The 24,210-nt window shown below is 40.3% G+C and overlaps 1 protein-coding gene across 1 annotated transcript in view; it reads right to left on the bottom strand.

Moving 5' to 3' along the window:
• The window catches only part of Tmem131 (Transmembrane protein 131), a 33,477-nt gene that overhangs the window by 7,380 nt on the left and 1,887 nt on the right, over positions 1-24,210 (bottom strand). The window contains exons 2-3 of the mRNA XM_067775053.1: positions 21,529-22,956; positions 17,838-20,961 (exon numbers count right to left, since the gene is read on the bottom strand). Of these exons, the coding sequence (XP_067631154.1) occupies positions 17,838-20,961; positions 21,529-22,956 (4,552 nt within the window). The remainder of the gene's footprint in view (positions 1-17,837; positions 20,962-21,528; positions 22,957-24,210) is intronic.

Raw genomic sequence — 24,210 nt, 5'->3', positions numbered from 1 at the left:
TCAGTCTCCTTCTCACTTTTCTCTTCTCTCAAGTTCTTCTCATTCTTCTTCATCCCTTATTGCCAGTCCCAGAGGGTGGTATGTATTTTGTTCCAGTCCCACTCCGAGTTTCAGTCCCAGTCCTAGTCCTAATCCCAGTCCTAATCTCAGTCCCAGTCCGTCTCTGGTCTACTTCCTGGAAAAAGGATCGTAAATACTAATATAGGCAAATTTATATACAAAATTTCAAGCAAATCGAATAGGACGTATGTAAATAGGTATGTGGGTATTATTAATTTCCCACTCAGCATTTAGGTGAATAAATTTTGAATTTCCCTACATATCAATACAATTTGATTACTCATTCTGACTAAATAATGAGTTATCATACAATTGAACAAAAGAAATAATCAAATATGAACACTTTTGATGATCAAAAACTGAAAATCATTTTTCGATAACTTTTTGGAATCATTTTGAAGTCATTTGATGATTAAATTTTAATATTTCAAAAAATCAACAAAAAGAATATTCAAATATGCTTACCTTTCGATGAACACAAACTGAATATAGTTTTTCAATAACGTTTTGGAATCATATTTGAATCAAATGTGTGATCAAAAATTTATAATCATTTTTAATTCAGCTTTTTGAATCTTTTATGAATATATTTGTTGACTGAATAATGAATTTTATACTTGTTTACATTTTACTTTTCATTAAAAATCTTGTTTTTTTTTTACATACACATATTTTTTCAATCATAAAGCTAAGAAAAAATATATAAAAATTTTATCATTTTTACAAAAGATATTCTTCAAAATGTAAATAATGTAAATGTGACCGAAGATTTCCCCAACCATTTTTACACCTTCGGCTTCCCAGAAAATACATAATGGTTGAACAATACAAAGGTTGTGAGCTATCTGAACCTCAGGTAAGTGAAACTATCTTGATATAACTGGATACGGCTTCAACACATCCCATGTCGTATCCGTATTTTAAGATGTAGACGATAATAGCTGATGTTGGATGTTGTAGTCGCAGGTGTATATCAGTCAAGCTTGTTTGCGAGTTAGTGGTTCGTATAGCTCATTTCCGCATGATTTATTCCCCTGATGAAATAAGATTATTATGTAGTATCTTATTTTGAATGAGATATGAAGAATAAATCCATGATACTCGCATTCAAAAATGATTCAAAAATCTCAACCAAAACGATTGAAATATGTTCACGAATATGATCAGAAAATGACTGTCAAATATTACTCTAAAACAATTAAAGCTCAATTTTACAATGATATCAATAATGAATAAAAAGCGTTTCGAAATAGGAATCATAAATGATTATTCAAGAATAATCACATTTATGGCACATTTTTCTCCCTACGATACCTTAGTTTTCGAATAGAAAATGCTTATAAATTTGAACGTTTTTAATCATCTTGGGGTATGATATTTAAATATTTTTTGATCAAAATTTCAAAAAATGCTGGCTGGGTTATGTCTTAATTTCGGCTTCGCATGCATATTTATCAGTTCTCCTGGGTTGATGCGACTAAATGGAATATCGCAATGAAAATTACTTTAAAGCTCTCAGCAACAGCTTTCATTTGATATCAATATTACATACACATTCTAGGGGTACCCGGATCCACGCTTTGGCTTATATCTCGAGACCCTATGCGTCAATCGAAATCAAACCTATGTGCAAACCACCGCGTGAGGTATACGCAACTTATGTGCCAGTTCGAAGGAAATCGACCGACGCATCTCATCAAACACCAGCTACCAACTAACACACATTTTAGAGTATATTAACTATGATTGGATAACGGTTCGTTGTTCAGGTATAAAGGAATCGAGATAGATATAGACTTCCACATATCAAAATCATCAGTATCGAAAAAAATTTTATTGAGCCATGTCCGTCCGTCCGTCCGTCCGTCCGTTAACACGATAACTTGAGTAAATATTGAGATATCTTCACCAAATTTGGTACACGAGATTATCTGGACCCAGAATAGATTGGTATTGAAAATGAGCGAAATCGGATGATAACCACGCCCACTTTTTATATATATAACATTTTGGAAAATACAAAAAACCTGATTTTTAAGTAAATAATACACCTAGAATGTTGAAATTTGACATGTGGACTGATATTGAGACTCGATAAAAATTTGAAAAAATTTTAAAATGGGCGTAGCACCGCCCACTTGTGCTAAAATCAATTTTTCAAATATTATTAATCATAAATCAAAAATCGTTAAACCTGTCGTGACAAAATTAGGCAGAGAGGTTACCTTTACTATATGGAATGCTTTGAAGAAAAATTAACGAAATCGGCTAAGGACACGCCCACTTTCATATAAAATATTTTTAAAAGGGTCGTAGGCGAAAATAATACGCTACATATTAGCGAAAAAGAACTTTGTATCAATAGAATTTTGCTTTCTAAATTGAATTATAATATTAAATTGGAAACACTAAAACGTTTGAAAATGGGTGTGGCACCGCCCCTTTTATGACTAAGCAATTTTCTATGTTTCGGGAGCCATAACTCGAAGAAAAATTAACATATCGTAATGAAATTGTGTATGCACATTTTCCTTATAGCAGAAAATATTTTTAGTAAAAATGGACGGGATCGGTTAAAGACCACGGCCACTTAGATATAAAACAAGTTTAAAAGGGTCGACTAGAATAATAAGCTATAACTTAGCAAAAAATAGTTTTGAATCAATGATATTTCACTTATCAAGTTTTATTGTAAGAGGAAATGGGGAGACATTTTTTTTTAAACAGGCGGTGCCACGTGTTATGTAGAAAAGTAATTTATCTGAAATGAAATGTACAATTAAATCCCACGCTGAGTATATAATGTTCAGTTACACCCGAACTTAGACTTTTTTTTTTATCTCAGTTGAGCAGAGCTCACAGAGTATATTAACTTTGATTGGATAACGGTTGGTTGTACAGGTATAAAGGAATCGAGATAGATATAGACTTCCATATATCAAAATCATCAGTATCGAAAAAAAATTTGATTGAGCCATGTCCGTCCGTCCGTCCGTCCGTCCGTTAACACGATTATTTGAGTAAATTTTGAGGTATCTTGACGAAATTTGGTATGCAGATTGCTTGGCACTCATCTCAGATCGCTATTTAAAATAAACGATATCGGACTATAACCACGCCCACTTTTTCGATATCGAAAATTTCGAAAAATCGAAAAAATGCGATAATTCATTACCAAAGACGGATAAAGCGATGAAACTTGGTAGGTGGGTTGAACTTATGACGTAGAATAGAAAATAAGTAAAATTTTGGACAATGGGCGTGGCACCGCCCACTTTTAAAAAAAGGTAATTTAGACGTTTTGCAAGCTGTAATTTGGCAGTCGTTGGAGATATCATGATGAAATTTGGCAAGAACGTTACTTGCATTACTATATGTATGCTTAATAAAAATTAGCAAAATCGGAGAACGACCATGCCCACTTTAAAAAAATTTTGTTTTAAAGTGAAATTTTAACAAAAAATTGAATATCTTTACAGTATATAAGTAAATTATGTCAACATTCAACTCCAGTAATGATATGGTGCAACAAAATACAAAACCAAAAGAAAATTTCAAAATGGGCGCGGCTCCGCCCTTTTTCATTTGATTTGTCTAGGATACATTTAATGCCATAAGTCGAACAAATATTTACCAATCCTTGTGAAATTTGGTAGGCGCTTAGATTCTAGGAAGATAACTGTTTTCTGTGAAAAAGGGCGAAATTGGTTGAAGCCACGCCGTTTTTATACACAGTAGATCGTCTGGCCTTCCGCTCGGCCGTTAACACGATAACTTGAGCAAAAATCCATATATCTTTACTAAACTCAGTTCACATAATTATCTGAACACACTTTGTATTGGTATAAAATATGGCCGAAATCCGACTATGACCACGCCCACTTTTTCGATTTCGAAAATTACGAAAAATGAAAAAAATGCCATAATTCTATACCAAATACGAAAAAAGGGATGAAACACGGTAATTGCATTGGTTTATTGACGCAAAATATAATTTTAGAAAAAAACTTTGTAAAATGGGTGTGACACCTACCATATTAAGTAGAAGAAAATGAAAAAGTTCTGCAGGGCGAAATCGAAAGCCCTTGGAATCATGGCAGGAATACTGTTCGTGGTATTACATATATAAATAAATTAGCGGTACCCGACAGATGATGTTCTGAGTCACCCTGGTCCACATTTCGGTCGAAATCTCGAAAACGCCTTCACATATACAACTACCACAACTCCCTTTTAAAATTCTTATTAATACCTTTAATTTGACACCCATATTGTACAAACACATTATAGAGTCACCCCTGGTCCACCTTTATATCGATATTTCGAAACGGCGTCCACCCATAGTACTAAGGTCCACTCCCTTTTAAAATACTCATTAACACCTTTCGTTTGACACCCATATTGTATAAACGCATTCTAGAGCCATCCCTGATCCACCTTTATGGCGATATCTCGAAAAGGCGTCCACCTATAAAACTAAGGCCCACTCCCTTTTAAAATACTCATTCACACCTTTCATTCGATACCCATATCGTACAAACAAATTCTAGAGTCACCCCTGGTCCACCTTTATTTCGATACCTCGAAAAGGCGTCCACCTATAAAACTAAGGCCCACTCCCTTTTAAAACACTCATTAACACCTTTCGTTTGACACCCATATTGTACAAACGCATTCTAGAGTCACCCCTGGTCCACCTTTATAACGATATCCCGAAAAGGCGTCCACCTATAGAGCTAAGGCTCACTCCCTTTTAAAATACTCATTAACACCTTTCATTTGATACCCATGTCGTACAAACAAATTCTAGAGTCACCCCTGGTCCACCTTTATGGCGATATCTCGAAAATGCGTCCACCTATAGAACTAAGGCCCACTCCCTTTTAAAATACTCATTAACACCTTTCGTTTGATACCCATATCGTACAAACAAATTCTAGAGTCACCCCTGGTCCACCTTTTTGGCGATATCTCGAAAATGCGTCCGCCTATAGGACTAAAGCCCACTCCCTTTTAAAATACTCATTAACACCTTTCATTTGACACCCATATCGTACAAAAAAATTCTAGTCACCCCTGGTCCACCTTTATGGCGATATCACGAAAATGCGTCCACCTATAGAACTAAGGCCTACTCCCTTTTAAAATACTCATTAACACCTTTCATTTGATACCCATATCGTACAAACAAATTCTAGTGTGACCCCTGGTCCACCTTTATGGCGATATCTCGAAAAGGCGTCCACCTATAGAACTGAGGCCAACGCCCTTTTAAAAAACTCATTAGCACCTTTCATTTGATACCCATATCGTACAAACAAATTCTAGTGTGACCCCTGGTCCACCTTTATGGTGATATCTCGAAAAGGCGTCCACCTATACAACTAAGGCCCACTCCCTTTTAAAATACTCTTTAACACCTTTCATTTGATACCCATATCGTACAAACAAATTCTAGTGTGACCCCTGGTCCACCTTTATGGCGATACCTCGAAAAGGCGTCCACCTATAGAACTAAGGCCCACTTCCTTTTAAAATACTCATTAACACCTTTCATTTGATACCCATATCGTACAAACAAATTCTAGTGTGACCCCTGGTCCACCTTTATGGTGATATCTCGAAAAGGCGTCCACCTATACAACTAAGGCCCACTCCCTTTTAAAATACTCATTAACATCTTTCATTTGATACCCATACCGTACAAACAAATGCTAGAGTCACCCCTGGTCCACCTTTATGGCGATATCTCGAAAAGCCGTCCGCCTATAGAACTAAGGCCCACTCCCTTTTAAAATACTTATTAGCACCTTTCATTTGACACCCATATCGTACAAAAAAATTCTAGAGTCTCCCCTGGTCCACCTTTATGGCGATATCACGAAAATGCGTCCACCTATAGAACTAAGGCCCACTACCTTTTAAAATACTCATTAACACCTTTCATTTGATACCCATATCGTACAAACAAATTCTAGTGTGACCCCTGGTCCACCTTTATGGCGATATCTCGAAAAGGCGTCCACCTATAGAACTAAGGCCCACTCCCTTTTAAAATACTCATTAACACCTTTCATTTGATACCCATATCGTACAAACAAATTCTAGGGTCACCCTGGTCCACCTTTATGGCGATATCTCGAAAAGACGTCCACCTATAGAACTAAGGCTCACTCCCTTTTAAAATGTTCATTAACCCCTTTCATTTGATACCCATATCGCACAAACCAATTCTATAGTAAACCCTGATCCACCTTTATGGCGATATCCCTAAATGGCGTCCACCTATAGAACTATCGCCCACTCCCTCAAAAAAACTCTTTAATACCTTTCATTTGATACACATGTCGTACAAACACATTCCAGGGTTACCCTCGGTTCATTTTCCTACATGGTTATTTTCCCTTATGTTGTCACCATAGCTCAACTGAGTATGTAATGTTCGGTTACACCCGAAATTAACCTTCCTTACTTGTTTTCATTGGCGCTTAACCGTCTAAACGGTTATGGCCGTCCAACACGGCGCGCCAGTCGCTCCATCGCTCCGCCAACCGGCGCCAATTGGTCACACCAAGGGAGTTTAAATCGTTTTCCACTTCGTCCTTCCAACGGAGTGGGGGCCGCCCTCTACCTCTGCTTCCATAGGCGGGTTCCGATAGAAACACTTTCTTGACCGGAGCATCATCTTTCATTCGCATAACATGGCCTAGCTAGCGCAGCCGCTGCGTTTTAATTCGCTGGACTATGTTGATGTCTGCGTATAGCTCGTACAGCTCATCATTAAATCTTCTTCGGTACTCGCTATCGGCAACGCGTAGAGGTCCATAAATCTTTCGAAGAACTTTTCTCTCGAATACTCCCAAAGCCGCTTCATCTGCTGTTGTCATGGTCCATGCTTCTGCCCCATATAGCAGGACGGGTACGATAAGTGACTTGTAGAGTATGATTTTCGTTCGCCGAGAGAGGACTTTACTTTTCAATTGCCTGCCTAGTCCAAAGTAGCATTTATTGGCAAGATTGATTCTTCGCTGGATTTCAGTGCTGATGTTGTTGCTAGTGTTGATGCTGGTTCCCAAATAAACGAAGTCTTTTACTATTTCGAAATTATGGCTGCCAACAGTAGCGTGGTTGCCAAGGCGCATATGCGCTCACTCTTTGCTCGATGACAGCAGGTACTTCGCTTTGTCCTCATTCACCATCAAACCCATCTTTACCGCTTCTTTTTCCAGTTTGGAGTAAGCAGAACTAACAGCGCGGGTGTTTAGGCCGATGATATCAATGTCATCAGGATATGCCAGTAATTGCACGGTTTTATAGTATATTGTTCCAGTGCGGTTAAGTTCTGCAGCTAGTATAATTTTCTCCAGCATCAAATTAAAGAAATCGCACGATAGGGGGTCACCCTGTCTGAAACCTCGTTTAGTTTCGAACGGCTCGGAGAGGTCCTTCCAAATTCTGACTGAGCTGATGGTGTTGCTCAACGTCATTTTGCACAGCCGTATAAGTTTTGCGGGGAAACCAAATTCAGACATAGCGGCATATAGGCAGCTCCTCTTCGTGTTGTCGAAGGCGGCTTTAAAGTCGACGAAGAGGTGATGTGTGGCGCTTCCCAAGGCAGTCGGTTCTATGTACCGGAGCGACTCGGGATTTTTCCCGACCAAGGACTGTCATTTCAGTGTGACCCCATTTAATTTGTTTCGTCCCTCCCACAAATTGTCATCCTCCCAGCAGCTCCTTGCAGCAGGACTGCTACATATTCTCTTACTCCGGGAAGGTATCGAACCCAATCCGGGTCCGTCTCCTGACCCCGGTCCTGAGAAATGGTTTTGCTGCATTTGCCAGAAAAGAATCTTTTTAGCATGGTCATACTCTGTTCAGTGTGTCTCGTGCAAGGGATGGTTGCATCGGACAGGTTGTTCTGGGCTTGATCCCAAAACCCGACGTCCACGTAACTTTTATAAATCTTTTGTGGCTCCTTGCTGCTCACGCCCAAGGGCGTCCCGTAGTCTACGCCTAAGCGTATCACCACTACCTTCCAGCAGCTTCGCTGCTCAGCAAGCCACAACAAGTACCCGCTGCTGCTCGCGCCCCACGGCGCCAACAACTCAAACAGCTGATACCACTCATAACTACTACCTTCGTAGTAGATCTGGTAGCAATGCCGAGCATCAGCCCCTGCCCCCGTCTTCTTCTCCCCCCCCCCCCCCCCCTCTTTTCTGGGAGCAATCGTGCAGGTCAGGGAAACAGACTCTTAGTCCCTGCCTCCGTTTGCACCGTCTGCCAGCACAGAATATATAGGTTTGCGACATCCGCTCAATGCAGCTCCTGCCTTGGGTGGTGCCACTTTCCTAGATGTTCTGGTCTCCGCGACGGCAACCCGTCGACGGGTTTCATCGCGCCATGTTGCCAGGTCGCAAACCCAAATCATCCGGGTACCCCAATGCTTGCCCAAGGGCGCCCAGTCCCAAGGCCACAACAGCAATTGCGTCCTGGCCTTCCACAACCTAGGCGTAGTCACCCCTCACTTACCCCTAGAGTGGCGGCGTCACCCCTCATGCACTTCAGAATTCTGCAATTCAACTGTAATGGACTAACTGGGAAGATTACGGAGATAGTCGATTTCATAAAGCGGCACAACATCCGCATTGCTGCAATTCAAGAGACTAAACTCACAGCAAGATCTGCATTGCAGACCTGCTCTGGTTATAATGTCCACAGGAAAGACCGCGAGAGCGGAAATGGAGGCGGCCTCGCGTTTATTATACACCACTCTGTGCAATATCATATATTTGATCCTGGCATCGACCGCAGTGACAATGTCTTAGAACGTCAAGGCCTATCTGTCCGGTCAGGCGATGCAAATCTAGAAATCATCAACATCTACATCCCTCCTGTCACCTGTTGCCCCAGTGGATACCGCCCTAATATCGGGGCCTTACTCACTGGCAACAATCGGATTATCTTAGGCGATTTCAATGCCCATCACGACCTATGGCATTCAAACTTGCGGGCGGACAGTAGGGGTGAGATGTTGGCGGATCAAATAGACGAAACGACGTTCTGCACAGTAAACGGAGACGCCCCCACACGTATGGTAGGAAGCTGTCATAGCTCGCCAGATATCTCAATCGTGAGCGCAGAACTCGTAAACTGCGTCAACTGGCAGCCGATGGTAACATTGGCATCCGACCACCTGCCCATACTTATTTCGTTCGAGCGTACCGCCGACTTCATCGTCACCGAAAAACGCACTTTCATAAACTTCAAAAAAGGAAAGTGGGAAGAATATAAATCTGCAACAGACAGCAGCTTTGCTGCCCTCCCTATCCAGACTGATGCCCGCCAAGGGGAGCGTGCCTTCCGTAAGGTCATTGAATCCGCCTCGGCACATTTCATTCCCGCCGGGAGAATTCCGGAAATCCGGCCCCACTTCCCGGCGGAGGCCGCGAGCTTAGCGAGGGAACGCGACCTTATAAGACAGCTTGATCCAGGCGACCCCCAAATAAGGGATATAAACCAGCGCATCAGATTGCTTGTGGACGAACACAAGCGGGCGAAATGGGAAGAGCACCTAAGAGGTTGTAACCTCTCTACCGGTGTAGGTAAACTTTGGTCCACCGTAAAGTCCCTATCGAATCCGACTAAGCACAAAGACAAAGTTTCCATCGCCTTTGGCGATAAGGTGCTGTCGGATGCGAAAAAATGCGCGAGCACTTTCTGCCGACAATATATAATGCATCCTACGGTCGACAAAGATAGACGGAGAGCCAATAGACACGCACATAAACACAAACTCAGCGCGTCACCAATTACCATCACCGCTAGAGAGGTTGAGGACGCCATTGGTCGCGCTAAACCATCCAAGGCAGTGGGCCCAGACGGCATAGCCATGCCGATGCTTAAAAACCTAGGGAAAGAGGGTTTCAAATATTTAGCGCATGTCTTCAACCTGTCTCTTTCCACCTTTGTCATACCCGAGAAGTGGAAAATGGCCAAGGTGGTCCCGCTACTAAAGCCTGGGAAACCAGCTAACGTAGGTGAGTCATATCGTCCGATATCTCTCCTATCGCCAGTGGCAAAGACGCTTGAAGCCATTTTGCTCCCATTTCCAAGCACATTTGCAGCTAGCCCCTCATCAGCATGGCTTCAGAAAACTCCATACCACTACCTCCGCGCTAAATGTCATTAGCACCCAGATAAATTGCGGTTTGAATCAATATCCCCACCATAGAACAGTACTCGTAGCGTTAGACCTGTCAAAAGCTTTTGATACGGTCAACCATGGCTCGTTACTGCAAGACCTGGAAGGGTCTACCCTTCCCCCATGTCTTAAAAGGTGGACCGCAAATTATCTGGGTGGTCGGCAGGCATCGGTGCAATTCAGAAACGAAACATCAAAACAAAGGAGAATTAAACAAGGGGTGCCACAGGGTGGTGTCCTATCCCCGCTTTTGTTTAATTTCTACATATCTAAGCTACCTTCACCACCGGAAGGAGTCACAATCGTTTCCTACGCCGATGACTGCACAATAATGGCCACAGGCTCAGGCCCTAAGATCGATGAGCTATGCAATAAAATAAACGGCTATCTCCCTGATCTCTCCAGTTTTTTCGCCTCGCGAAACCTGGCATTGTCACCGACTAAATCTTCCGCGACCTTATTTACAACATGGACGCCCCAAATGTCGACCATATTGAACATCCACGTCGATGGCACTACGCTACCGACTGTCCTACACCCCAAAATCTTGGGTGTGACGTTTGATCAGGATCTACATTTTAGTGCGCACGCAACCGCAATTGTTCCAAGAATTCAGAGCCGTAATAAAATCCTCAAATCCCTTGCTGGCAGTACCTGGGGAAAAGATAAAGAAACGCTCTTGACCACATACAAAGCAATTAGCCAGCCGATTACGTGCTACGCGTCACCCATATGGTCGCCAAGCCTAAAAACCACCCACTGGAAGAAACTACAGGCCTGCCAAAATACTGCTCTCAGAATCGCCACGGGCTGTCTTCTTATGTCCCCAGAACACCATCTACATAATGAGGCGAGAATACTCCCCATCAGGGAGAGAAATGAGATGCTGACCAAACAGTTTCTGTTGAATACCCAGAAACCTGGGCATCCCAACAGACATCTGTTTGACGAACCAGCACCGCCTAGGGGCCTAATGAGTCATCTCCGTAAGCATTTTGAGGAAATACGGCACCTGAGAACCCAGCCGTATGAAGCGGAAAAACACAAGCAGGTCCTTGGTGAACTCCATAGACAGGCGTCGGACCTTTATGTCGGGAATTGCCCGGTGAATCCAGTACTTGAAGAAAAATATCCAGAACTTGCAGAAGAGGAACGCATACTCCCCAGGGAAACGCGTGTCACTCTTGCTCAACTTCGTTCTGGATACTGTAATAGGTTAAACTCTTACCTATCCAGAATCAACCCCGACATACAAAATGTATGCCCTGCTTGCAATGTGTCCCCACATGACACCAACCATCTCTTTAATTGTAATGTGGAACCAACGCCTCTAACACCCCTTTCCTTATGGTCCACCCCTGTTGAAACGGCAAGTTTCCTTGGACTCCCGTTAGAGGATATTGATGACAATTTGTGATCGGTCGCGGCTATTAGGTGGGGCGAGCATTGCTACAACAACAACAACAACAACAGGTGATGTGTGTCGATTCTCTTTTCACGGGTTTTTTCCAAGATTTGGCGCATTGTGAAAATCTGGTCGATGGTAGATTTACCAGGTCTGAAGTCGCACTGATAAGGTCCAATCAGCCGGTTCACGGTGGGCTTCAATCTTTCGCACAATACACTTGAAAGGACCTTATATGCGATATTAAGAAGGCTGATTCCACGATAGTTGGTGCATTTTGCAGTATCCCCCTTCTTGTGGACTAACCATGCCATGATCTATTAGTGTGGCTGAATGAAGGTAATTTTATGAAAAGTACGGACAGCAAGGAATCGTGCACTTTCGTAAACATATGAACACACGAAACTTTAACCAATTCAAAATTCATCGTTGAACAAATCCCACGAGTATATGATTGATGATTATACAATTAACCAAGTCATTAGCTTCGTAGACCTAGGCGGTACGATGGAACCTAAACTTGACATTAAATTGCACATAGATGGTTGCGTGATATATTACTAAAACTCTCTTTATATCTTTGGTGAGGCCAATATTGGAATACGCTTCGATAATCTGGAACCCTCGTTATCAGACCCACTGCGACAAATTTGTCCGTTCCAAGCTGCAATACGCAGCTGTCATTTGGAGACCATACCATTCATCCATATCTCTCGTCTGGAGAAAGTCCAAAAGTGCTTTGTTCGTTTTGCTTTACGCTCTCTTAACTTTACTGAACCGATTCCGTCGTACGTTGCTCGTTGTCGATTAATTAGTTTGATGTCGTTATCCGATAGGAGAACGCTGTTATCGGTTACATTTATTACTGTCTTGTCTCTGGCAGGATAGATTGCCCTTCCTTACTTCAGCTAGTTAACTTTAATGTGCCCTGCAAAAATTTACGGAATTTTGTTGTTTTTCGTGCTGGAGTTAACAGAACAGTCTATGGCGCTAACGCTCCCTTGAGTAGAACTATGTCTGATTACAACTATTTCTCAAATTTTCTGGATTTAGATTTAACGTATACTTAATTTACATTAGTTGTACTATATTCTTAAGTGTCTGTTGTATATTAGACATATAAGTAAATAAATAAATAAAAATAAATTAGAATCAGTTCAAAAGCAATTGCTGTGTTTTGCGCTAAGGAACTTACCGTGGGACCCCTCAAGGATTCTTCCTCCCTACTCCTGCCGTTTAAGACTAATTCAGCTCCCTACATTACAGAGTTCTAGGGAGATGGTAGGTATGTTATTTTTAGTAAAACTTATTAGAGGGATGGTAAATAGCCCGTTTCTGTTTGGTGAAATTTTACTTAATGTTTCCTTTAGACCATCTAGACATTTTCAATCTCTTCGTTGTCTATGTACTGATTTCACTAAGCACTGCAAAACATTGAAACGTGTGACCCACTCCTCGTAATAAAAAAATATCTACTGACTACCTTAAATGCGCAATGGAATCACGTCCTTTCCAACCTCCCACACATTGCAGCCCTACCTATTGTGTGTTAAATATGCATCAGTTGCTCGAAATCACGTCCATTCCGGCAGCACTAATAATCAATTCCCGTGGCTCGGCATCACAGTCCATCCCGACAACTGATATACATACGTATTTTATAATATACATTTTGTTCACTTTGTATGCTTCTTTACAGTAAATCCGTTACCATATTTAGTCTAATAGTTAGTTAAATTTGTAGACTAATAAATAAATAAATCGATTCACTTAAAAATGTCTTTAGATGAGGAGAAGCCATAACGAAATGTACTCATTGAGCTTGTTAACTTATTCATTCTGCATGTTCGGAACATTCGTCTTCATTTAAGAACTTGTGGAATCGTTTTATATTTGAAACATTATGTATATACTTATTTGGAACGCTCGGACCTTGTAAGGTAGTATCAAACAAACGTGTTCCGAATATTCTAAACTAACGGTTTATCGGGAACACTTCCATGAATACTTACTGGAAGTCCAGGAAACTTTTAAAAAATATTATGAGCTAGCTTCATGCCATCTCAGAAATTATATGTATATATAACAAGTAAAGGTGTCTAAGTTCGGGTGTAACCGAACATTATATACTCAGCGTGAGCTTCAATTGTACATTTCATTTCAGATAATTGCTTTTCTACATAACACGTGACACCGCCCGTTTAAAAAAAATGTCTCCCCATTTCCTCTTACAATAAAACTTGATAAGTGAAATTGATTCAAAACTATTTTTTGCTAAGTTATAGCTTATTATTTTCTTCTACGACCCTTTTAAAAATCTTTTATATAAAAGTGGGCGTGGTCTTTAACCGATCTCGTCCATTTTTTTCTAGATATATTTCCTGCTATAGGGAAAATCTGTGTACCCAATTTTATTAGGATCCGTTAATTTTTCTTCGAGTTATGGCTCCCGAAACATAGAAAATTGCTTAGTCATAAAAAGGCCGGTGCCACGGCCATTTTTTAAAATTTGAAGTTTTTCCTATTTATTGTTATAAATCCACTTGGGAAATGAAATACCATTAATATAAAGCTCTCTTTGCAAAGATATAGCTTATTTTATTCGTCCACGACCCTTTTAAAAATCTTTTATATAAAAGTGGGCGTGGTCCTTAACCGATTTCGTTAATTTTTCTTCAAAGCATTTCTTATAGTAAAGGCAACCTCTCTGCCGAATTTTGTTACGATAGGTTTAACGATTTTTGATTTATGAGTAATAATATTTGTAAAATTGATTTTATCACAAGTGGGTGGTGCCACGCCCATTTTAAACAAATTTCTCAAAATGTTATCAAGAGTCGCAATATCAGTCCACACGTCAAATTTCAACATTGTGTATTATGTAATAAATATTCAGGTTTTCTGTGTTTTCAAAAATGTTATATATATAGAATGTTGCTGTTTAGTATTCTATATTTATTTAATAAAACTCAAACTTAAACTAAAAACAAAACAAACAAAAAACAACTAAAACAATGTCTTATCTTCCAAAGTAAAATCCCAAAATTATATATATGCGTTGTAATCCAAAGTATCACTAGACGTTGGCTGTAGTTGCTAAAACTCAGCTGTTCTATGATGTTGCCACATATTGCCGCAGGGTTCGATTTGGGTAGTCACTACATATATATAAAAAGTGGGCGTGGTTATCATCCGATTTCGCTCATTTTCAATACCAATCTATTCTGGGTCCCAATAAGCTCGTGTACCAAATTTGGTGAAGATATCTCAATATTTACTCAAGTTATCGTGTTAACGGAGAGACGGACGGACAAGGCTCAATCAATTTTTTCTTTTTCGATACTGATGATTTTGATATGTGGAAGCCTATATCTATATCGATTATTTTATACCTGTACAACCAACCGTTATCCAATCAAAGTTAATATACTCTGTGTGCAAAGCACGCTGAGTATAAAAATTTATTGGTGTATGTTAGTCTCGTTAAATCTCAAAAACGGCTTGACAGATTCCGATATTTTTTATACTCAGCTGGGCGGAGCTCACAAAGTATAATAATTTTATTCGCATAACGGTACCCAGTAACGGCATAAACTAATCAAGATAGTATAGACTTCTATATTACAAAATGATCTGGGAGAAAAAAGAAATTCATTTAGCCATGGCCGTCCGTCCGTAAACACGATAACTTGAGTAAATTTTGAGGTATCTTAATGAAATTTGGTATATAAGTTCCTGGGAACTTATCTCAGAATGGTATTTAAAATGACTATAACCACGCCCACTTTTTCGATATCGAAAATTTCGAAAAACCGAAAAAGTGCGATAATTCCTTACCAAAGACGGATAAAGCGATGAAACTTGGTAGGTGGGTTGACCTTATGACGCAGAATAGAAAATTAGTAAATTTTTGGACAATGGGCGTGGCACCGCCCACTTTTAAAAAATGGTAATTTAAAAGTTTTGCAAGCTGTAATTTGGCAGCTGAGTATGTAATGTTCGGTTACACCCGAACTGAGCCTTCCTTACTTGTTTTAGTTTCGTTTTGGTTCACAAATGGTTAGGAAAATTTTTTTTAAGTTGCTGGTGGGCACGCCCTCTATTAATAAAAACTTATTTTCGCTTCATCCGCGCAATTTTTTGAAGCAGGTATTCAATATTTTGTACAGCGATACCATATATGGGAGAGGTGGTGGAAATTGGAATGAGAGTGTTATTGGTGGTGCGAGGAGAAGGGGAAGTTGGAGAGGGAGGGGGAGTAATAATGGAAGGGGAAATGGGATTTGGGAGTGGGAGGGAGATAAATGGAATAAAGTATGGATATATTAGAAAAATGGAATATAAAGTAGAAGAGATTGAGATAGAGAAATTAGGAGAGGGAGTGGTAGTAGGTGTGGGAGGGAGAGTGGAATCGCAAGTCAGAGTTGGATTGGAATTAGGAGTGGGAGTTGAATCGCGAGTGGGAGTGGAATTGGGAGAGGGAGTGAGGGTGGAATTAGGACTGGAAGAGTGAGTTGGAGTAGGAGAGGGAATGGGTGTGGGAGTGAGATTGGAATTGGGAGCGGGAGTTGGAGTTTGAGTGGTATTTTCAAATAAAGGATCATGTCAAAGTTACCCGCCCCATTATTCCTAATAACAAAACAATTGAGAACTACAACTTACAATGTATAAAAAAAATAATATAAATAAAATTTACGGTCTTACAAATATTCGAATAATTCTATTAATCGAGTATTCGACTTTAGATTTTTGTACGTTTGTTAATGGAATTTCGCTATTCGAATAGTTGTTGCTTTTTAGATTTTTCGAATAATCGCAGCTCAAATTATTCGATTAATCGATTGACAAAATCGAACTTTGATTTTGTATGAAGTGTTCATACACAAAAATTTCGTTTACGCCATGTATATACCAAATATTTCTTTGTTGAATCTTTGTTAATTTTATCGATTAGTATTAATTGAGATCTTGGAGTGGTATTCCTATTCTGGTAAGAAAAACATTAGTAAGTATACAAAACTTTCGGGAAATATCAATATTTTACTAAGAAGGTCATAAATTGGTCAAAAATCAAAATTTTTATAATTTTGGGAACCTATTTATGGTCAACGCAAATAGCTTTAGCTTCAAAAATAAAGGAGACGTTCGCACTTTTCCAACGTGTTATACTTGATCTTTTGGCTAGGGCTGTGAACTGCATCCGGATTTTCATCTATCCGGATAAACCGGATAGCTATGCAAAATATCCGGCTATCCGGATTCGTAAATGGAAAATTCGGATATCCGCTGTTCGGAAATTGTTTGAGTCGGGAAATGATATCGACACTTGTTTTCTTACACCAGAACAAGAAGAAAATAGTTTAACATCGTATTACACATTTCTGAATACGAGCCTTTTTTGTATTCACTGTTAACTGATTTAAATGCACCGCGAATTTATTGTTATTAATGTTAAATAAACATATATGGTACATCAATTTGTTGCTTTCACTGGATATCCAAAAATACGGTTATTAACCGGATCTTCATAAATCCGGATATCCGGATAGTTTCACAAACGAAAATTAACCAGATACGTATTCCGTCCGGATTTTATCCGTGTCACTGGATATCCATATGAATATCCGAATATTCGAATATGCGGATAGTTCCAGCCCTACTTTCGGCCGACACGTGAGCTTTGAGTTCGAAACAGTTCTGTGAAACTAAAAGCAATATTTCATATTTTTATACGTCTTGGCTCCAGGAATACTTGAGCAAATTGTTTTAATACCATTTTGGATCACTCTGTTAATAGCAGATTACAATTAAATCCTCCTAATTATCGCAAAAATGCTCCCGAAATAACCCCGCAAGAGCCCCAAAGTGGTCTCCAAAACTATCCCGAAATTGCCTCAAAGTGATCTTTAAATGACACTGGAAAAAACTCGAAATAGTCCCCAAGATCATCAGAAAAAGACCACAAATTGAAATAATCCCGAAATGAACCCGACAGTTCCTACGACCATCCCGATAAGACTCCTAAAACCATCCCGAAATGACAACGAAACAGACGATTTACTATTATTCAATATTAACTAATGGAATTCCGAAAATCGAATATTAGAACATTCGATTAATCGAACATCACGAGCTCTATCTCCAATGTACAAATTCATCATTATCACTTACCCCTCAACGGACGATTGCCATCATATTCATAATTGCCCAATAGATTGGAGAAGAAGCTACAGTTGCCTGTTGGTATGACTGCTTTGGGCATTTGTAGACCACACGCACTATGATTGCTGCTGCCACTGCTGCTACAGCTGCTATTAACTGGCTCCCAGACTGGTGTAGACGATGGCGATTTCTTCGAACCAATAGGCCCCAACTCAGTAGTGGTGGCGCTCATATTTGTAATTTTTTCTTTTGTCATATCAACCGATTTTTGTCCAAAAGTATGTCTTTCCTGCTTTTTCTGCTCTGTCTGCTTATAGTCATTTTCGTAATCGGCTGCACCCTTCTCTTTGTCCGCTCCAAAAAAGAAAACGGATCGGTTCTGATCGGAACCACCATTAGCGTGTTCCTTTAACTTCTGCACACCTTTTCCTCCAATCAAATTAACAGGCTGTGCTTGTAGTACATCGCTGAAAGTAGCCGGGCTACCAGTATCCCATGCTGTAGTTAAGCAGCTCAATAAGCCATTTATGCCAGAAGCGCTTCCGCCACCACTACTATTATTGTTGTCATTGCCATTAGTGTTCTTGGCGCGTGTTCCTGCAGAAGCGTTGGCTGACGCATCGCCAAAATTTAAGGTGCGCAATGCTGCTGCTGCACGCTGACGACTTCTACGTTCAGCGCGTCGTGATGCGCTTGACGAGCCGCCAGCCGAGTTTGATGATGAGCAATTGGAGGTCGGAGCGTCATTTCCATTATTACTGGAGCTGCTTTGAGCATCCTTATCTTTACGTCGTTCGCGTCCCGGTGTTTTTCCATGTTTTGCGCCCGTTGTGATAGTTTGCGCGATTACTTCCTTGGCGGATGGCGAAGGTGTTGTTGGCGGCGCGCCGCCTGCAGCTGCAATCGCATCGGAAAAAGCATTACCTTTAGTGTTACCAATATGATTCACTACAGGTTCACTATTACTTGCTTTTTGACTACGTGCACTTTTGATATAACCAGCGCCGTTCACTTGTGACTTCAAATTACCAGCGTTAGCATTCGCTACTTCTTTCTCAGTGACTGGCGCTGCAGATGCCGGAGCATTTTTAGTCCTACGCGTACTTCGCGGCTGTTGGTGTTGCTGCGGCGAAGTTCCCCCCTGAGGCTGAGCGGGTATTTTTTTGCTTTGTCCTCCTCCGCTGTTCGAATTACTGCCGCCGATTGAAGTTGTTGCTATGCCAACTGTGTCCACCACGCCTTTTTCCAATTTTTCATTGTGCGTTTGTTGTGCCCTCATTGACGTAAGTGTTTTTATGCCTTTCTTTCCACCGCTTTCACTAGCACCCATCTGTTGCGCACAGTTTGATCCACCACCATTACCCCCTCTATCATTATCAGCTGACGTCTTCGCTAGTGATACGCCGCCTTTGAACGCATTTAAATCTAAAGACCATGGTAAACTTACACGTGACGTAGTTACATTACTATTCGCGTTTGTTTGGCGCTTCACGCCGCGCTTTTTTACACCGGCCGCATTATTACTGCCTGTGGCGCCGTTGAAATGGTTACCACAGACGCTACTACTGCTGCTGCTACTACTACTTGTACTATTTTTAGCCTGTTGTGGCTGACGTCGCTGGGTTTGCGCATACGCACTCGTTTGCTGTTGCTCGTCATCTGGAGTATGCGCTGACGTTTGTGCTTTTAAAGCAATATTACGCAAATTAAAAGTTGGATATACAGAACCTTTATCCCGCGCCTCATAAAGTACCGTCTGACAGCGCAATATATTGCGATAGTCAATGTGCGCGGCAAGAAATACAAACACAAATGTGGTCGCCAATAATACAATGGCTGAATTGCGTATGCGTTCCTCCCACGTTGGGCGTGGTACCAAAGCAGCGCACCGTTCAATCGTACCCGGTGGGAGCTGCACAACCAAATTATAATACACAGCGTAAGAGAGGTTCGTGTGCACGCGCAGCGGTATTGCAATTCGTGATAAAGTGTAATCGGGTGTAAATACAAACTCAAGCTTTCGCGTTTCATTAACGTTTAACACAAAGCTGCTACAATTTGTTATACTAAAACCATAACCGTTGCAAAATTGATCGCCAATTTGAAATGTCTTTATCAATATTGGCATTTCACCAGTATTGCGCGCGGTAAATGTGCGCCTCAAAGCAACCTTTGGATACTTTCGTAAATCGGCCACTTCAATGCCATCAATATTTGTTTCGTGTTGTGCAGGCGTTTGCGGTTGATAATTACAAACCGCAAAATGTTTTTCATTGAATTCAAAAGGCAACGTTGTATTTGAACCCGGCTTACGATTACCAATACGAAATTGTGATTGCACAACTTTGGCGCTCACCCACACTGCCTCATATAGCGTCAAATTGTTACGTATATGCAACAGCGTACAATAAGTATCAACTAATGGCGCCTCAAAACGTATCCTCACTGGCAAACTGGTGTGCGCTGGCAAAAGTATGGGATGTCGGGGAATACCTGCTGGCAGCGAGAATACTTCTTTATCTGTTAAATAGCAATGTGGTGAAATGTCCACAACTTCTAGGGGTAATGATAATTGGGTCTCTTTCGCATATTTCGGATCAGAAAGAAAGTAATCGATTAGCACTGGTGTATCAGCGGGATTACTCAAGAGCACTTGCACCTCTTGCATTTTACCAACTTCTATAGTGGGTAACAGTTGCTTGCCTGCAACAAACTTTGGCCATTCAATATCTATAATTAACTCGAGCAAAAATTGACGTAACTCATTGCTGTTAAGCGTGAAGGCAATGTTTTGGATATCATATTTTAAATGACGAAATAACTCAGTACGCCGACGCAACTCTGTTTCATCAAAATGTAGATTATTATTGACACCGCCACGCGTATTTTCCGGCGCCGGGAAGGCTATCATATTAGTGCGCTCATCTTGTGGTATATAGCAACGCTGCTGACACAACAACGACGGTTCAAAGTGTATACGTCCAACTTTCGTTAATGCATTGCCTACAATGGTTGAACCATTCGCCACGTAATCTTCGAAATGAAGACCTTCTTCAGTAAAATTTATTGAGCTTATGTGTATAGGATGCTGGAAAGTAGATCGAATTGTCAATTCGGCTGTGCAGTGTTTTCCCTGTAAAAATAACATACAAAAATATATTAGACAGTACAATAGTAATTTAGAGAAAGTAGAATGATATCAACTGAGGAATTATCCTGAATTAGACATTTTTGTTTTCAAAACGGATTAGAATTTTTAATAAAAAAAAAAACGCACTTCTTAGAAAGTTTTCAGAAACATCCGCTATCTGAATCCAGCTAAGGCATTCTATCGCAGATGTTTTGGTTATCAACATTCTATCCCTGTTTTGAAACAGGGCGTTCTTCCACCGAATTTTCAGTTAGGCATTCTTCAAAAATTCGCCGAAATAAGCGTTTTCGAATCTAAAATCCAGTCATCATTTCACTCAGCCATCGATAGAAAATGCGAGTCCATGAAAAAGTTCCTACAAGTCAGTATCTAAACATTTTAGAAAAGGGGTTCTGTATTGCGATGGGAAAAGATATGCGATTTGAAAACAAATCTCATACATTTTTATTAAACATTGATTTAGATTTTTAATATTTAAGTTTTCAAACGGGTGATTGTACCCTGTCCGAAGAAGCTAAATATGATAAAACATCGTACAAAAATATTTACCGGGAAACAATTGTTAAAATATAAATGCTCCTGATCCACCTCCAGCTTGCCTATCCATGTGCGAAACCGCACTGTCGTCGTTATCTCCTCGTATGTTGTCCATATTTTTAAAGTACACTGATGCTGTTCGGTTATATACGATTGTATGGTAATTTGAAAAACGGCCACATCACCCTCTTCCAGCTGTGTACACAATTTAAATTTAGCCGATTCAAATTTTAGTGTAGCATTATGCAATGCACGCAAAGAACTCGGACGCAAACAGCCACGAAATGTTGTATGAAAATATACACCTTGTGGTGATTGAAAATGCCATGTATTCAATTTCACAGGCAATGGATTGCGATTATGTAAAACTATATAACCATTGTGTGATGTCTCAGCTAATGGTATGGCACCCAAATTTAGATCAACATTATACGCCGCAATAGCTTGTATGCGTGCTGTATCATAAGTGGATACATGTAGACGACCACCACAAACAACCAATGGCACTTCAATATGGGTAATATTCGTGCGTATAAGTAAATTTGTTTTATACACCATACTTGAATTGAGCATTTGTAATTGCAGCAAAGTTAGAGAGCTACCACGAGATAGCACCAACGAGCCGCCTGTGGCAATAGCATCCAAATAATCGCTACTTATTTGAGCTCGTAAAGCACGATTTTCTACATCATATTGTGGTAAACTGACATTCAACAATGCTATTGGTTCATCAAAATCGTTACGTATTACTAAAGTACGTTTATTACCGCCACGTGTACCAAACGTTGCCTGCGTTACAAATGTTGTTGTATTACCATCATAATGTAATGCACCTTTAAACACCTCAGCACGTATTAGCACCGTACATTCGATTGGTTTTGGGTGTTGGGTGGTTATATTCTCTGGTAGCGGTGTAATTGGTATGCTACGCAATAGCATTACTTCATCTAAAATTGTTGTGCTTTCAAATAGTGTTGATTCCAATATAACAACACCATCTTTGGGATCGAATGTAAGACCTGGCATATTTTTGAGCTTATAATCGAGTAAACGATAATGTTGGCGTATATAAGAACTGTGTAGTTGTAGTTTAATTTGTAATGTTTTTAAGTTATTAACGCGTTCTGTTGCTTCTGCCATCAAGCGCCCAAAATTAATAACTGGATTATCAGCATATAATCCGGGTTGCGGCAGTATTTCAAATTCAACTGGTATAACCAGCACATTGCCATTGTTGCCCAAAGCGTCGGCTGCACCTTCGCTCACCTGCTCGGATATCTTGATGCGTATGTAGGCGGTGTAATTACCAGCTGAACGCGCATGAAAACGTATACGTATAACAGGCTTAGTTTCATATGGCGGTATCTCCCATAAGGTTTGAGGACCTTCTTGTCCACCACTCGGCAATTCTAATTGAAAATGTCCACCGCTGCTGTAAACCTGAAAAGCATTAAAAATATGTATATCAGTAGTAAGGATAAAGCCCGCCGCCGCCGATTTTGGTCGTTTTTTGCACGCCTCCGCCGAATGCCAAAAACAACGACGCGGCGGCGGTGGCGACGGCGTTCATCGCGGTACAATATTTTCTACTCATTTAAGACTGTCTAGGCTGATTGTTCATGTCGATAATTGGTAAGTTATGGTCGAAACGGGTATCAACGGATGCGCATCACTGCCAGTTATAAAAATCAAATCGCGAAGTTTAACTCGTTCAAAAGTGATTTAAAATAACAGCCGCTTTCAATGCCAAGATTTTGCATCCCCCAGCGGGTTAGGGGGTTAGAATATATCCGCCGTAGGTATTCCTGCCGTAAGAGGCGACTAAAATACCAGATTCAAGAGGTTGTGTAGCGCAACCTTTTCAGGTTGCCAGCGCAATATAAAGCTTCTCCAAACCCAATTGTCAACCTCACTTTCGAGCGGCGAATCCCGTTTCACTAACAGACGTGGCTCTGGCGACCCCAAACTCCTAATGGCCTAGGGATGGCCTGAAGGTTTAATGTGGCCATATAAATCGTTCCCGAGATAGTCGGGCTAGCACCTTAATGGAGCTGTGTTACCGGAGCGTACCGGATCTGTATCCGGCAAAGGACCATCACATCAATAACACTCCCCAAAGCCTTCGGGCAGTAACCTTATCGCTACAACAACAATGGATTTTGCATCACCGAATTCAATAAATTATTAAAAAAAAAAACAATAAAAGAAAAGTTATGTAATAAATTTAAATTCTCACTTTGCATAATTTTTTTTCAGAAAATTAATAAAGAAATATGAATTCAAATAAAATGACCCAATTCGAACATGTTTTCAAATTGTCCTCAAGTTATTAAAAGTTAAAGCAAGTTATCCAAAAAAGGTGCCGATTTTTAAAAAAATATTATATCCCGATTGTCTAAAAGAAGAAGCGAAGTCAATGATGCACAATTATTTTAAGTAAGTTCCACGCTTTAAATACTTCTTTGAAATGATTCTCACCTGATACTTAAGTTGAATACATATGTACGTATGAGAAGGGTTTGAAGAATCACTTGGCCTTATATGCAAACCTTTGATGGTTATTTGCGAAACTATAAAAGAACGTCTGAAATGTTAATTTTGATTTTCACACTTCACTATTCAACACCCTTGGAGTGAATCACATTTATTATAGCCTATCAAAGTCTTCGGAGCTACACCTAGAGCTTCTAAGAA

The sequence above is a fragment of the Eurosta solidaginis genome, chromosome 3 (genome assembly GCF_040869045.1).
Source record: "Eurosta solidaginis isolate ZX-2024a chromosome 3, ASM4086904v1, whole genome shotgun sequence".
In the NCBI taxonomy this organism is placed as follows: Eukaryota; Metazoa; Arthropoda; class Insecta; order Diptera; family Tephritidae; genus Eurosta; species Eurosta solidaginis.
Note: the sequence above shows the minus strand (reverse complement) of the source record. Positions and strands in the feature narration are given on the sequence as shown.